The sequence below is a fragment of the Pygoscelis adeliae genome, unplaced genomic scaffold (genome assembly GCF_000699105.1).
Source record: "Pygoscelis adeliae isolate BGI_AS28 unplaced genomic scaffold, ASM69910v1 Scaffold302, whole genome shotgun sequence".
NCBI lineage: Eukaryota > Metazoa > Chordata > Aves > Sphenisciformes > Spheniscidae > Pygoscelis > Pygoscelis adeliae.
In genome coordinates, this window is record NW_008824372.1 from 1,122,360 (window position 1) to 1,139,640 (window position 17,281).

The following is a 17,281-nucleotide window of genomic DNA, read 5'->3' on the forward strand; positions in this document are numbered from 1 at the left end:
TTTTCTGAAACCAAATAAGGCAATTTCAGGAAGCAAAACTAAATGCATGAAGAAAGAAAAGTGAATGGCTGTCAGGACTTCAAGGTTCAGTGGCATTCTACCACTGACTGCAAATAATGGGTCAATTTAAACCCTATTTCTTACAGCAATACTCAACTTAAAGAACTATTAAAAGACTTCGGTTATATCAATTTTTGGACCTCTCTAAATAAAAGCTCAAACAGAAGGGAAGATGATGCAGTGAAACAGAAACACCAAACCTCCTCCTGGTTCCACAGACATTCCACTCACTATTTCTGTATCAAAAGGAACATTTACACTATCATCCCTCTATAAAGTCATTACAAAACTATTAAGTGAATTCTGAATGTATTTCAGCTCCATCCCTCAAGCAGCTGAACAGTCAGAAACATGGAGGAAAGTGAATCAGTAACCACAGCTTAGGAACCCCTCTCCTATGAAGTAGGATACATATATTGCTCGAGGTTACTGGCAAAGTTTTTCCATGTTTGGTCTAATCTAGTACAAACCAGGGAGAAGAGACTCTTCTTCACTGACCTGCTTGTTGATCCAGATGACAGTGAAAATGCAGGAGAGATGGATCTCTGGCCTTCCTCCAAGGAGTGAGATTCACTTCTTCTGCCATCAGGAGTTTCTGTTTTGATTATCTGGGCTTTTCCAAGGACGATAGCTGTGTGATGCTCTTCCCTATGTTCTACCAAGAAGAAAGGCAGAGATTAGCAAGAATGACAAAGCAAAATGATACTGTTTAAATTTTTGCAGCCTGGAGATAGATTTTAAGAAAAAACAAAGTTATAAATATTTAAATACCAACGCCTCATTCCCACTTACTTGCTTCCCAAAACTCTCACAGTTTCAAAGTTTAATTTCTTTTCCTGCATAGTAAAAAAAACCCCACACCCTCCAAGAACCAGAGACTGAAACAGAAACGTTTCATTGGTGTGAGTTTCAAACACAACAAGGAGAGAAATAAAGGGTAAGGGTATTTGTCACATTTCATAAGATGAAACTTCATTTCTAGACATTAGCAAACACCTAATGGGACAGCACTGTTCTCTGCTTCTTGCTACCAGTTCACTTCATCCCCTGCATGACACCGCTTGACAGCTAAAAAGTTTTACAGATCAAGTTAATGGCTTGTTTTCAATAAGAGAAGCATTACAATTTATTTCCTTATGCATCTAAGAAAGACAATGTCAATCTAGATAATTGACATTTCCATTTTTTAATAGGAAAAACTAGACAACACATACCAGACAAATTGTAAAACCAGTCCATTATTTTTGTGTCAAGTGTTTTTATCTATAAAAAGATGAACAGTTCTCTGAAAAGATACCTTCTACCGCTCAAAGAGAAAGCAAATACGGACTAGAAAGTATGGTATGTAGAGATAAACTACTCTTATACCATACCCACAAATATTTTCGAATGAGTTATTTAACTAGAAAGTTGCATGGGACATTAAAACCATACTGAGACTCATCTCATTAATAATCCTTATCGTGGCCATTCACAGAAGTGTTCTGTCCACCCTCATGAACCAAGTTATATTCCTGCTCAAACCACTTTGACTTTTCTATCCCCTCCAGAAATGATTTTGACAGAAATGGCCAAACAGAACTGTAATTAGAGTGTGGAAGAGCTATACAATCTTTGAATTCAGCTACAGTTTGCCCTTTCCCTTCCGCTAAAATGTATAATTAAATATCAGGAGCATACTTTTCTCTGTTGAAAACAACCGGCAGATTACAGTGAGTCAGTTGTCCAACTAATGAAACATAACTCTGAAATTAACAGGTTAAAAATAGCAAAGGCCCTGTGCAGTAAGGCAACCCAGAAGAGGTGTATCACAAATATTTGTCAAATTCTTATAGTGCTTCCCCTTAGGCAAAGCAAAAACCTATGTCTAAAAGTTATAAAATATAAAGACTGGAAATCGAACATTTTCAGTTTAAAGATGCAAAACAAGATGATGTAAATCAGAAAGGGATGATTAAAACATCACCAAAACCAGAGCGAGATTTTCAGAGAGGTTTAAGTTACATCAATCAATACTACAGTAGAGAGCAATGGGAGATATGAAGGGTTTAAAAAGAAAAAAAAATAAATACGAGAAGTATGTTTTAATTCTGTACAATTCTACTACTTCCATGAGAATCCAAATAAAGCGGGTAAGAAATGCACACAAAGCCTTTGCTCTTCTCAGCAGTTAAGCTTTCAAATGGCAAGTCATCAGACCACTGCTGGTTTTCTTCCTTTCAAGTATTATAATTTCCAGTTTAATAAAAAGGTAATTGCTGTTGATAAGGAACACTGAGGAAACAAGCTTTAGGCATTTGTTCCTTCACCCATAAATATTTCTGTTTTGTTTTTTAAATGGTTTACAAACAGTCAGCCGGGTGCAGCTGTTTGGCATAAAACTAGAAACTGAATTTTCAGAGATTATTGAACGCTCAGTGCGCGAAAAGCGTAATGAATATTTTGCAGGTTTGTCAGAACCAGACGAGGTGGTATCATGTACTTAAGTCAACACAATAGAGGTTGATAGACCTGATGTAAGTTATTTCCTACCTGAGCACTCTTTTGAAAAAACTATATGGCTTTACTTCAGCTTCTCAAAGTCTGCGGTTCAGTGCACAAAGAAGCAGCTTACACAGAAGATAGAAACCCAGTAATTCACAGTAGCCGATCTCTCCACAGAGCATAGCTAGAAATTAATATTTCAAAGTCTGTGATCCCATTACCTAAGAACACATTGCTTCTGTCTCTGCTATAGAAAAGGAACATCACTGTAAATTATGTCAAACAAGATAAACTTTATCCTTGAGATTCCTTAATTTTTACCCTTCACGTGGAAAGGATCATGCATTGCACCAAGGTCTGCATGAAGGGTAAGGATAAAATTCATACTATTACATAGTATTTTCATTTATTTTTATTCTTGAGAGCTCTGCTAGAGGAGACAGCCGAAGATTAGTTCAGCTCAACTCAAGAGAGCAGGGATTTGTGAGAGCTGGTGCGAACTAAACTGCCATATTTTCCCAAGGATACAGACAACAGCGCATCCAATTGTGGTCAGTGGAATTCTCTCCAAAATTCAGTATCTTGAATAGATTATAACTCCAGAAGTTATATTAGGTTGAGGAATGCTCTTCTAAATCACACATTCAGAAAGATATATGTACGCTGCCAAAGCAACCAGTAACACAAATGAGACTGAACAAGCCTATAGGGAACAAGTTAAAAGCACACATGGGTATTTCTTTGATGTTGTGGGTAGTGAGGATAACAAACATATGCTGGATGTTGTTCCTAACTCAAAGAACTGAGTAACTGCAGTTGTGCATTCCCACTTCTCACTATGTTGAAGTATATAAACACAAAATGAAGCGAATTAAAAAGAGAGAGGCAACATACTGAATAAACAGTCTAAAAGAAGCCAAAAGTATTTTATTGCTTCAACCTTATTGTTGAATAACCTTTGTTATTCAACAACAAATAAGTACTTGTTCCAATCCACACAAACGTCTTTGCAGTTCCCAATTACTGATTCCCCATCATATTAATGATACAGAAAAGCTGAAACCCAGCAAGCAATACCCATGATCACCTTCATTTCAAAGATGCAGATTGTCACATGCCCACTCTCAGCAACTTCAGTAGATTTGGATTGGAACCTAAGAACCCATTTCAACCAGCTAATTAAAATATGCACCTAAATAAAGCATATCTATACACAACCCCACTAAAATCAAACAAATCATATATTGATTACAGGTTGTGCTTATGTATCACACTAAAATCAATGGCAGTCAATCTTTTTAGGGTCTGTTTGATTTTTATGCCTTTTTTTCCCCTTAAGGACTGTAGGAGAAGAACAATGGGAGGAAAGAACATTTCTTTGGGAAACCCCCCACTTATTAGTGTGGATCAAAGAGGGGGACTACATTAAACAGCATTACTAACCTGTGGCCGCTGGTGATTCTTTGACAGTGACTTCTTCTTTGTTTTGAGCACTTTCTGTTTTCCTCTTACCACTTTTCTTCCACCGGTTATTTACTTGATCCACCAAAAATTGAAATTCACTTCTGTGTTTGTTTCCTGAAATGTAACAGTGCATTACTGATCATTGCCCCAGGACTCTTAAGGTACGCCATAAAAAGTGAAAGGCACGTGAACAGAAATAAACACAAAATACTGAATTAAAAACATTTTTGTTACAGCAAATGAAAACCAACTCATCACTGCAATATGTTCCATATTCTATTAATGATCTAAATCTGTCTATGCTTTTACAGTTACCCAGTAGTCAAGAACGCTTGCACAGATGAAAACTTAATTTTTGCACAAAACAACTGTGTTTGTTTCTTCTTTATATTATCTTTTTTTTCCTAAACTTAAGTATTGCAATTACCATTGTGACAACATTAATATTGTAGTCACAGCACCAAGCCTGTCAGAGTTCAAGGAGCATCTGGATGATGCTCTTAGTCATATGGTTTAGTACTTGGTAGTCCTGTGAGGAGCAGTCTGCTAGAGAGAAAGAGTAAAATCTCACAACTACTCTGCAAATTGCTTTAAAGTTGCTTTGGGTTTTTCCCCCGTTTCTGCAAGCAATGTTGAAAGCCTTTGTGTCATGCTTATTATACTGTTTTGATTCAGATCCTCTACATCACAGTTAATTGCTCTTTGGCATACTCTTTGCACTTTCAGTCACTTAGTATGTTTTAAGCAATCCTCTGGTATTCAGTCAAAGCAATGTTGTTTTTTAATCTAGATACTTCAAATTCTTTACCCAGAGGCTGGGAAAATACCCGGTCTCCTCAGACAGATGATGCAGATTACCTAACCCTCACTGGGCACGAAGGGAACACGTCGTTGTCCCTACAGAACGCACCAACTTCTACTGAAACAGCGTATTTGACTGTAGCTACCCACAGCTAGTATAGCATGAAAGTCTCAGTCCATACGCACGGCTTTATATTGATATGTTACAGTGAAGGCAGCAAACATGAATTTCCTTTACTTGGAAGGACTTTCAACAAAAAGTCACTCTGAGAAACAGATTTGTCCTTCTGAGACAAATAAAGTATTTCAGCTAAAACCTTTAGCCTGATTTTTAGCCTACGGAAAAAGCATTCAAAATGTTTTCCACGTCAGAGGCAGGAAGGGCCGATGTGCATCCAAAATGTCCTTAGGGCAAAGCAACTGTTTGTAACCGCAGGAGAAGGTGAAGCACACACGACCCTTCCTCTGGGCTCCGTGCTGCCTCTCCCAACGGTGTCCGGACAACCAGCTTGTGGAGACTTCAGAGGTCCAACACACAATAAAACCCCAGCTCCCAGCCAGAGTATTTTCCAACCCACCCTTGCAGGGAGCAGGACTCTGCGCAGCGGCAGGGGACCACCACGCTCCCTCCTCCACTGACAGCAGAAGGCTGGCAGCGCACACATGCCATCTCCAAGGAAAGTTTCCCAGCAATCGCAATATAGCGGTGGACTAAATAAAGCAGCTCCTGAGAAAAGAGTACACCTTGTCTTACACACACCACTGCGCACACGCAGACTTTTTTCTTTCTTTGCACACACAGAACTGAATGTTATTTAAAGTCTCTGCTCTGTAAAAGCCACACACACGCTGACAAAGTTACACTTGCAGGAAAGACTAAGATAAACCCCAGTAGAGAGGATGGGCAGAAAAGTGATCGGGAATCCGGGAATCCTCAGGACAAACGAGAGACGAGGGCTAGCGATGGGCAAACTGGGCCACTGGCCACCCAGCCTGCTGGCGCTGCAGACCTGGCCCGTCCCGCCACGTGCAGCCAGCCCGCCCCAGCACCCCCTTGCACTGGGGCTGCACACGCAAGCTTCACACACTAGTGCTGAGAGCAATGTCTAACTCATGACAGCAAAGCAAATGTCCCGGTGAATTGGGGTGCTTAGAAATCAACTTCGAGCCCAGCTGAAACAAAAAACTCCCTCATAACTTTTCTGTTTTGTTTGTTTGCTTTTGTTTTCTTTTTTCAAACCAGTCTCTGAACTACCTTCCTTTTCCTCCGCGGGGTAGGGAGAGGCAGGAACAACCCTGACTTTCCCCAGAGCTGCAGCGCGGGCACTCCCCCGGTTTCCAACCCGCATCTCCCCGTCACCCCACGCTCCTCTGCATGCACCAGCGGTTCTCCGTCTTCTTCCCTTCCTGCTCCCCACACTCCCCCATCCCTCCCGGTCCTGGCTCGACAGTGGGGTCTGGCTTCCCCCACGAACAGCCCTGACCTCCTCCTCGACCACGACACATCTTCTCACAGCACCGCTTGGCCTCAGCATCCTGCTCGGCATGGCCAGGGCACCCAACACCAGCCCAGGGCATGTGCAGCGGTGGAGATGGGGTGGTCCAGCGCCTCGAGGAGCGGACAGCCCTTGCCGAGCGCTGCATGGGGTACGGCACGTTTAAGTAATCGCTGCACCTAACCCGGATCTATGTCCTGCTGCGGTGACAGGAGGGGGAAAGAGCCAAGATAAAATCATATCAAGTTCTGCCCCACAGAAGGAAACAGATTTAAAACCGATTCCCTCTCCCTGTGTAGCTGAAAACGCCAGATAAGGTCAACAACTCCTTTAATAAAAAGAAAGTTCTTGTCCCAGATGCTTGTGTTAGAGCCGCTGCACATTCATTACGTAATTCCTTCAGCGCTTCAGTTTTTCCAGTATTACTATTTTTTGTTGTTTTATGGTGTGGCTACAAAGCTTTTCAAGTAAAAGACAAATGTCCTGGCAAAGCAAGGCACTATTCAGATACACTGTAAATCACCACTGCGCTGAAACAACATATTTCATAAACACACATTTCATAAAACTAAGGCATTTCAATAATAAAACAACTGCAGATATAATTACAAATATTTAAAACACAAAATATAAATCAGTAAGCCTCTAAATAACATTGCAAATTAAAAGATTTATAAAAAGAAAGAGCAACAGAATAAAACTTTTTTGAACAAACGTATTTCTTTTCCTGTAGTTTTTTTTAACTCTTTGAACAGAGGCCTGACCATGAGAAAAAGCAGAATGAGGTTCACACCGGGTTGAGGGTGCCACTGAGTTCCCGAGGAGCAGACGGAAGCTGCTGCAGGGGACAGCGTACTTAATTGCACCTTCCAGGCACAGACTCTGGCAGCTGCTCAAGCAGAGCTTCCAGCTAGCGTATAAACCAGCCTCAGGTTCATCAAGCCAAACTATTAATTGGTGTTTCAAAAACACTTCACACACAAAAAAAAGCAGAAAATACCAACAGTGTAATTTGCAATTTGCCAAGAGCATAGGAAATGGTAAAGAAGATAAGAAGAAAAAAAATGGTTTTATGACAGCTGTTTTATCTTGGTTTTCAACAAGGCTGTTACATAGCTCCGCTGTGTTGCGTGTTTCATACAGAAATACAGAACAAAAAGTATATGGTTGGGTTTTTTTATTCAGAACTTATGCCAGAGTTAGTTAATTCATTTATTCAGCTGTGAATTAGGGACCTAGGGTGCGAATGTTGTAAATTAAAAGGAAAAAAAACCACCTTCATTGTATAATAAAGCTTTTTAAAGTCCACCTGTGCTACAGTGAAAAAAGAGGCATTTGATAAAAGTTCTTTTAATCTCTAACTGTCCTCTAATTTTAATGTACAATTCTTTTTTCATGCTTATGATTTCTTTCCTATTGCTTTTATGAGAAATAATTTGCTGACACTAGTTAACATTTACCTCTTTGGTCATCACTTTTTATTAATTTTAAAACCATATGTTCCCATTAAAATATTCTTCTATCTTCTCTTTTTTCCTCTTTTTTTTTTTTTAAAAACTTTTCAATGTTCAATTAGGCTGCCCGAGGCTAATTTATTCACTTGGCGGTCTTGATAATTTTGAAACCATATCCTTTTAACAATATAAACTCAATAAAATACCTGGTTTTGGAAAATTAAGATGGCACTTAATATCTTCTTGTTCTAAAACGTGTACAACGGAGCAAGAAAATAAAAGGAAGGACCGGCAACGCCAGTCCCCCGTGGCCACTGCCAGCAGCGCACAGCAGCCTGGAGCAGAACCGGCTGGCTGTTTCCACACCCCACCCCAGCCGTGCAATACAACTGTTTGCAAGGTTGCAACGCGAACGCAACCAGGGATCCAGCTTTACAAGGGATCGGTGCACATCCAAAATCTAAAAAAAAAACCACGAGTTAAGTGGGTTTCTAGCATAGGATCAGTTCTCTGGTGGCAGCACTGCCCTATAAAGAGCTGTGCGGGCACCGCACCGGAGCGGCACGTCCCCTCAGCAGCTCCTTCGCTCCTGGGTTACTCCATGCCAGCCCTGCCACCCCCAAACGTTCCCCGTCTGCGGGGAGAAGGACGGAGGCGAACTCACAGCTGACTGTCAATCAGGTCCCCTCCTCGGACAGCTTTTGTTCAGACTCACCTCCCACGTTTAGCAGCACACTAACGAGCAGAGCACTAACGGCTAGTTACAAGGCGTTTGCTCTGCTCTGGGGGCCCTCCTGAAGTCACTGAACTTTGGGTTTGTTCTTTACTGAGCTACTAAAGCCTTGTGGGGAAAAACACCTAATTTGGGATTAATACTTTTAAAATTATTTTACTTTTTTTTCCCCCTGCGTTGTATTGCTAGAGATTTCTGCATGGCAAGAGAGTAATTATTAACCAGTTACTTGGAATTAGAGGAGAATGCTTAAGATTCAAAACCACAAACAGTGCATGTACACTTAAAAAAAAAAATATTCTCAGGAACAGCAACAAAAAGCAAGGGAAAAATTTGCTAAAGATTTAGGCCCTTATTTAGCCTTCACAGAAACCCAACTAAAATCAACAAGGCTAAATCTAGCTGCATTATGGAATAATTTATATGCCTGTAGCAACACAAGGAAACACAGGAAATACGACCATATTGCAGATTTAAATACACCCTGAAGTGTAATCAGAACAAGTTGTCCCTTCATTGCTTTGCTCCTCTGTGGCTGAAAGCAGAGAAGTTTAATGTTGATTGAATATTGTTTTAGCGTTACATGGCTAACTACCATGTTTGAGTGTGCAAGCAGAGCGCAGGTGAAGCGACATAAGCGGGAAACAACAGGAAAGAATTTGTGAATAATAAAATAACCACTAGGGACCTAAGTACAAAATAATGCTTTATGTGTACAAACACACAAAGAAGGGTCAGGAAATAATCTGTAAAAATCAGTTTACATTAGCCATTTCTGTACTAAATTACTACAACAGGATGCAAGTCCTGCAATCTCTAACTCTCACAAGAACGTCTGCGTCTAAACTAACCATAAAGATGGTTAGGTGGTTCCACGGAGGGAGGAAACACTGTTCTCAAGTTTAGGCACACAGTAAGGAGAAACACAGTTTAAAATACTGTGCTTTTCCAGGGTCAAGTTAAACAGGAATCAGTTCTCGGCGGGGGCGGGGGGAACAAACCAAAAAAAACTCCACCACCCCCCAAAACCCCACCACACAATTATATCATTGAACTACAGCTCTCCCCGTGATATTTTTCTTATTTTTTGTCTCTTCTCTTCTTTCCCTTAAATATTTATTCCAGTTACACTTCCCGAAACAAATGCTGTTATTCTGTCAGGGCAGAAGCAGGTTTAATAACCAACACAGGCACTGGTCTCTTGCACAAACAGAGGGGACTCGGTGTGAAAAAATGAAACAAACAGCAACAATAAAACCAGAAAAAAAATCACCCAGTTTGCACTGAATCCCAGTTGCCTGCACAGGATGGAGGGGAAGAGGTCAACCAAATGAGCAGAGTATTCTTTTTAAAAGATCGCTTCAAAATCACAGGGCTGGACGGGGAGGGGGGGAGTAGAAAAGGATGCAGGGAGGAGACAGGAACACGCGAGTGCTTGTGGAGAGGGGTATGAAGGAAGGGAGCGAATGTGAGGAGCACTGTGAAACCCTGGATGATTTGAGAATCACGCTATACAAATAAAATATGGAAAAAGCATTTTTGGCTGAGTTTAGGGCCACTTTGACAACTGTAGAAGTGGAAAAAACACACAGTGGAGGACACATGCAGCCATAAAGTATTTTAGAAATGCCATATTAAATATAAACTACCATGGCTACATTGCTTGCCAGTTAATGTCACTCTGCACTGGACAGCAAACCTAGAAAAATAAGGTATAGAAAGAGTAAATTTATACAAACTTATCTGCTACAGGATGAGTTAGAAGACTTGGGAAGACCAACCATCACCCAGAATACAGGCGCATTTTAAATAAAGCCAATGTCCGACCACTAAGAGTTGTAGGGGAGGAGGGAATATCTGAGTAATGGGAAAACCCAGTGTCTGTGTTACTGGGTATACTGGTGAGCGCAGGGCCAAGACAGCCAGCATTCACCCCATCTTGCCAGCCTAGCACACTCCTTGTTGGCAGGGATGCCTCCCTCTGGAGTGGCCCAGCTATGCCTGAGCCAGGCTGCTGCTCCTGGAGGGCTCACAGCCAGCAGAGCTGCCTGCAGAGCAGAAGTCATACAGTGCCCAGAATCTCAAAAAAGGGAGAAAACAGTATCAAACCAGAAGCTGAGAAAATTCTGTATGTATAAAAACACTCAGGAGTGCATGCCATTGTTCACAGGGACACAACAGTAGGTAACAAGTTTGTTTTGGTTTTTTTTAAACAATCAGTGAGTGACTGACTTAATATACACAGATTCATATGCTGCAAGCCCAAGTCTTAACAAAGTATAGAGCTGGCAAAATAATTAACGAATTTACATGAACCTCTGAGTAATTCAGATTACTCTCAGAGAGTGTGCCAAAAAATCTGGAGAGAGGAAGGGTGAAATCTCACAAGCAAAGCACAATCAGCTTTCACTGCAGTCACAACTGCTCTTCTGTTCTACAAAACCGGCATCATAAGAATTGCACAGAGAGTCTTACACAGAGAGGGACACTGAAACAGAGCTCCCCCTCCACGTGACAGCCAGCAGCCCAGGCAGCTCGACGGGATACAGCCGGCATGCACGCCCAGCACTGCTGGGGTCTCAGGGAGTCTGGAGAAGTTCTGCTTATTTCTGCCTGAGGGTTCCCAGTGAAACCATACAACTACGCATAGCACATCCAGTGCAGGAGACATAAAAACTCTACTTTGCTGTTCTTTATGTCCAACAAACATAGGAGGCCCATTAAGAAGGGAAATAGAAAGTGCATAAATGGAGGTGTGATAAGGAGGCAATCAGCTTCCATCTCAATCTTATCCAGCCCTGACAGTGAGTTTTGTCAAACGTCACTACTTAATAGAGACTGGTTTCAAAGAGGAAGTTTCAGCCCAAACAGAGAACTTCCAGCTTTGATTTATTAAATGGGGGATGGGGGAAGCACACACACATGAAAAGCATCACTTTTGTGTATATATTTTAGTACAAAGAAAAAGAAGGTGAATTTAAAAGCAAAATGAAGTGAAACTTGCATATTACTTACGATAATCAGTGTGGATCTCATCTATTTCTTCCTCTGTCTGGTCCTTTGTGAAGGTCAAGCTCTACAGAAATCACACAAATGTTTATTTACAGAAACAAAAAGATGATAAAGCTGCATACTTTAAAACTAGAGACTTAAAACTGGAAGAAGGATCAGCTCTCTGTTTTTCACCCACCAGCTCTTACCATCTCATCCGCAGACAGTAATATATAAAGTACGTATACATGCTGTCTTGCTTTGCTTTCGCAAAGTCAACAGGACTAAGCCAAGCCACCCCATATAACACCCACCATGTGTGCACCATAAAATATTTCCTAATACTGTGCAACAAACATGCTCCAAAAGTCACAAAAGTATCATATGTCATGGGAAAAGAACAGGCGCTATTGCTGTTCAGGAAGCAAGGAATTTGCTAGCTAAATCCTAGAGTATTCTAGGAAGCACAATATTCCCCACGCTGCCATGGAGGGTCAAAATCCTCCAATATGACCAAGGGGAACATTGCTCAAGAATTTTTATTGCAATCAAAAAAATGCTCCTACTTAAATGGTTTGGGCATAGAAACATCAACAGTACACGAAGAACTGCCCATGACAAGTGAGTGGTATGAGAAAATCATGTTGATTATAAGATGGTATATGTGAATTCCAACATGCAACCTGGAATTCTCATAATAAAATGATAGGCAAACATGTTCAGTGCCCACTCTGCAACTTCTCCTAGGCAGCCCCCTCTTTGAGAACAAAGATACTTAGCTTACATTTTCACCGGTTTTATTAAATTCAAGCTGAACCCGAATCTTCTCGTTCTTTTCCAGCTCTTTAACAACCTCTGCAACTGTTTGAAAATACAAGACAGGGATCACTAAAACAGGAGCTGTTAAATAAAAAAAAGATGTAACAGCACTGAAAGAAACTACCATGAATTTAAATCACAAAGAGACAAACCGGCATTAGCTCGCCAACAGTGAAAACTCAGACTCCAATCACAGGCAAATCCAAACGGCGTGGTTTTACACCAGTGCTCGGCGGGTGTTTGTTCACGCAGAGGAACTGCTCCCATCTGCAGCAGCTGAGCAGCAGAGGCAGTGCCCGAGACTAGGGACCAGGAGGCAAGGTCGGGAGCTGTGGGCCTTGGCCAAGGCGCCTTGCAGCAAGCTGCACGGTGCTTGCCAGCAGCTGGCTCTCAGCCACCTCCTGGGCCATTACTCTCATGTCCTTTGTATTAAATTCATGGGAAAATGTAATCTTTTCAAATCATATTTGAATCTTACTCTAGCATACTACAGTGTTTCTGTTGTGTACAGGCGTGTCTTTTTATAAAGAGTTTCCATTTCATATTGTGCCTTTAAACAGAAGATAAAATAACGACATCTACTGTTTATCTTATTTTTACCTCCGAGGACTACCTTCCAAGGCAACGCAAAACCATTTGCAGGCTTATGTCCACAACCCATAGTCCAAAGTTGAATTACAACCTATTCTAACTATTAAATCCGACACCTCAAAAGCACATAAACAGACGTAACTTTGTTAATATTTTAACTAAAACTACAGCTATGCAGGACCCTGCATGGTTTACTTTGACATTTACTTTTACAAATCTGTTTCTACACTTAATCATTTTCACAGAGCTACTAGGTAGCTAAGGGTTTTTATTAAAACAAACGCTTTCACTAGACCGTAAAGTATCCAGGGAACAAGAAGCTTATTAAGCTGTGAAGGAGTAAAACCCGTTCAAAACTGGTTTAAGCAAAATCCAGGAATTTGACACCCATGCTTCCTCAGCAGCTCAGCTATTCGTATTATATAGTGACCTTAGGTTCACTGCTACCACTGAAAATGCATGTCTGCATTTTAAGTGCTAGTTTAATAATTCACCCTTTATAAATAGGCATTGAGCCAGAACTCAGTACTAGTTTTGCATTACTTAGGGCAGACTAGCTGAAGTGCACTGTAACACACTGTGAAACTCTTCATTTAGCTAGCCTTGGATGAATGACACGGACAGGGATTCGGCACTACTTCATCACCAGCAGCAAGTGAAGAATCACCCCAAGAGCCGAGTACCTCCCAGCACATTAAAGGACTAAGAGAGAGCCGCCTGTACTGCACAGCTTCAGTTCTAGCACACCTTGAGCAGACATGAGGCTCCAGTCGAGCCAGCATCCACTTCTCAGGCCGACCTTGCTGCGGCGTAACGGCAGCAGCGCAACCCCAACCCCCTGACCCTTCTTTCCCCTCACCCTGAGCTGCCGCAGCTCCCGACCAGCCCACTCCTCACTCCTACTTCAAAACTGCTCTGCTCCTGTTTAGCCATCGGACGATGGCATACCTCCATGACCTACAGCAGCTCTATGTCTGCTCCTGCCCCTGGGGAACTCGGAGAGGGGCTTTGAGAGTGTTTAATTAAATTTCAAAGATTAACATAAATCATATCATGATTGAAATTCTGATACAAGTGCTGTTCTCGCAGACTTAAACAACAAACTTCCTAAACTTCTATCATTGCTGAAGTCAAACACAATCTTAACTGTGTGTGCTGGTTCTCATCCCAGAGACTTCCTGAAGCCCCATAAAACAATTTTTGAAAGCATTTATGTTTATTTTTGGAAGTGCTTAGGCACAAACTAAGCAGTGATGCTTGGCACCTAAATCATTTAGGCACTTAACCTTCTCAGTCAAGTTCTCAAAATGGTTAAAGGAGCAAAATTCATTTTGCAAATAGTGTTGGTTGCTTTTCTCATACACTTGCTCCCACAATCCAAGACAAGAGCTGGTAAGTGGAATCAAGATTTCAAAAAGCAGGAGCCTAAAGTTTGGCTGCTAAATTCATATTTATAGACTGCAGTGACTGACTTTATTTTTCAAAAAGCACCGCATCTGGTGGTTCTGCCTGTTTAATGAAAGAGTTGAATGCCAAAAACATACTTTATTTTTGAAATGCCACGGTAGTTGTGCATATTCAGCATTTCCGACTGTCTGATCACATATAAAACCACATGTGCATGGAGTTAACATATGAGCTTTTAATATTCACTTGAAATAAATACTCCCCTATACTGTCAAATTTGTTAAATGAAAACTGATGAATTAAGTGGTTTTTACTGTGTTTAAATCTGGCATCTTTCTCAAAGGGTACTTCTCACCCCTGGCCCCAAATTATTCCTGTTATAGATAAGCAACAAGTAGCAAATATGAAGTTTAGCTGTGCACCTGCAGTGGTATGCTATCTAACCCACAGAGATGCTGAACCCAGCCGTGCACGAGCGGCTCCTCAGCTCCCAGCTCACTGCCCTGCCCGCTCACTCAGTTCCTGAGAGTCCCACTGCCAGCAAGAACAAAAATTTATCTGGTCCCAATAGTTTCCGAGCCCTTCAATACACACTAAAACATTCAGAATTTTTTACAACTTCTGGAAGAAATTATGAACTTGTGCTTCAGGACTTAAGGCTCTCTGTAAACGTGAAAATTAAAGAGCTCAAACTGAGGGTGAGGAACAATATTTCTCATCTCTCTACCTTTGAAGTAACTGAGACCAGCTCTTGCCAGCAGCAGGACTGACCTATGTTACAGACCTAGCAGACGGCAAGCTACATCCTGAAACCAGTGCAGAAAATACAACACCAGCTATATGAGAATTTCCAGGACACTAACGGCTGTGCAGCTCCCAGGAGAGTAATTTCAGAACATGATTCTGTTAGAAATTCCTTTAAAAGGACTGTTTGCCATAAGCTTCTAACCAAATAAAAAAATAATATAACTATAAATCTGATGCCTATCTCTCACCCACACACACCAGTGTATTTATGCTGTTACTCATATCACTTGCAGAACTGAATTGAGAGATGACAAATTACATCTTTTTTAAAGATGCATATTTTCATCTTGTATAAAATAGAATATAACAAGATGAGCTGGGACAATTCTCCCTCTAGCTCATACATGCTATTCAAAATTTAAAAAATGGCCACACTGCCTACAAAACCAGGCAGCACAAATACCCTACTCGGATCTCATCCTCCCTGTTCCAGCCCTGGCATTTTCCAAGCATTAAGCCTGAGCACATGCAAACAACAGACTGCTGTTTAAAGGAAATTTATACTGCACTCACATTAGAGACTAAAACACATTCTCCTTATCCCATACAGCTGTTTAATGGTATATATAGTCTGAGTTTAATTGTATAAAATTGCTGCCAAACACCTAAATTGATGTAAACTCCAGCAAAGCATTAACACTTTCTTATTAATTCATTCTACCCTTTGCTATCATCTCCAAAAAGAAATCTAATTTTGAAATTACATCCAATAAAAATATAAAAGCCTCAGTGTATGGGAGGAAGAGAACAAATTCAAAACAAAAGATAAATTAATAATCTATTCACTTACTAAGAACCTCAGGTATTTCCAATTTTTTGACTAAAAGCCTGAGTCTAATTTGGAGGCACTCATTAAAATGCAAAGTCAGTAAAAACACAGAACATTTTTCAGAACAGGGTTAGTAAACCAGGAAGTATCAAAGAATTTCAGCACAAATTTACATCCTTGCTGGATACTTCCCGAGTATAGCAACACATTTCTGGTTTTCATTAAATTTCCTTTTTTTGCATTCATCTTGATTTAGGTAAGATAAATTCTTCCAGTTTTCCTAAATATTCAAGCCAGCCTTATTCCTACCCTGAGAACTAAGAGAAGGAGAAACGCATACAAATAATTTGCAATGGTAACAGCTTTCCTAGAATTTCTAACTTACCTGATTTGGGATTTAGAGAATCACATTGAGCATTATACATGTGCACAAATTCTTGGTGTCTTTTAATGAGCTGTTGTCGGGTCCCGTGGGTAGACAGACCATGTTCCTTTAGTTTCTTCTTCAAATCACGATCAGAGAGCAAGTTGTAAACAACTTTAGACATAGGCTTCCTTTTGTGAGCAGAACTGCAAAAGGAAAAGGAAACAAACTTTTTTTCATTAATACTCCTATGAAAATCAAAATACTGACTTACATTTTTACAGGGTATTTCACCCACTCTGGGTAAGAAATACCTGAAAAAAATTATTTCAGCCATGATAGACACACAACCAATTAAACAGTGTTTCACAGATGCAACAGCAACAGCTCTAGGAAGCCAGAACACTTATTCTACCTACCACAACAAAAATTTCAAACGTGCAGAAAGCAATAGGTCTAGTCGGATTTTCTTTAGGAAATGATGCAAACACTGCTCATGTAAAAAGTACTGCGGCTTTGTTTTTAATATCTACAGCAAAGGCTTCAGAATCACATCAGCACACACAGTATTGCTCGTCTTCATTAGGATCAAGCCTACATTCACTCTGCATTCAAAAGGAAGTGTACTGGATTCAGATTGCTGAAACACAGGTTTTCCACCCAAGTACTGGCTATGTCTTACCTGAATCAGTTGGTGAAGTTTTAAAAGCATTAAAACTGCAATCCAAAACTTGAATTAGGAGATTTTTCAGCTTTCTGGGAAAATTACTTTGAGAAAGATAGTCATGTACCTGAAAGCAAATTTGTAGTTCCCATCTAACAGAAGGGTAGTTTGGTAATACAGAAAGTGACATTAAAGAGAACTAATAGTGCTCTCGGATGAACATCTAAAACCAAAATTCACTCCTTCACACTGCCTTATGTCAGAAGAACTCAACGTTCCTGGCATAACTAGGGAAAACATCCTAATTACAGGAAACTGCCATAGAAAATTCAAGTCCTACTACAACTTTTGTCATCTAAAATTAGCAGAACAGTTTC

The 17,281-nt window shown here is 40.7% G+C and overlaps 1 protein-coding gene across 1 annotated transcript in view; it reads right to left on the reverse strand.

Annotated features, from left to right (window-relative positions):
• RAD18 (RAD18 E3 ubiquitin protein ligase) overlaps positions 1–17,281 on the reverse strand; it is a 56,191-nt gene that overhangs the window by 20,568 nt on the left and 18,342 nt on the right. Inside the window, exons 6-10 of the mRNA XM_009320094.1 lie at positions 16,262–16,446; positions 12,268–12,344; positions 11,508–11,568; positions 3,988–4,122; positions 559–715 (exon numbers count right to left, since the gene is read on the reverse strand). Of these exons, the coding sequence (XP_009318369.1) occupies positions 559–715; positions 3,988–4,122; positions 11,508–11,568; positions 12,268–12,344; positions 16,262–16,446 (615 nt within the window). The remainder of the gene's footprint in view (positions 1–558; positions 716–3,987; positions 4,123–11,507; positions 11,569–12,267; positions 12,345–16,261; positions 16,447–17,281) is intronic.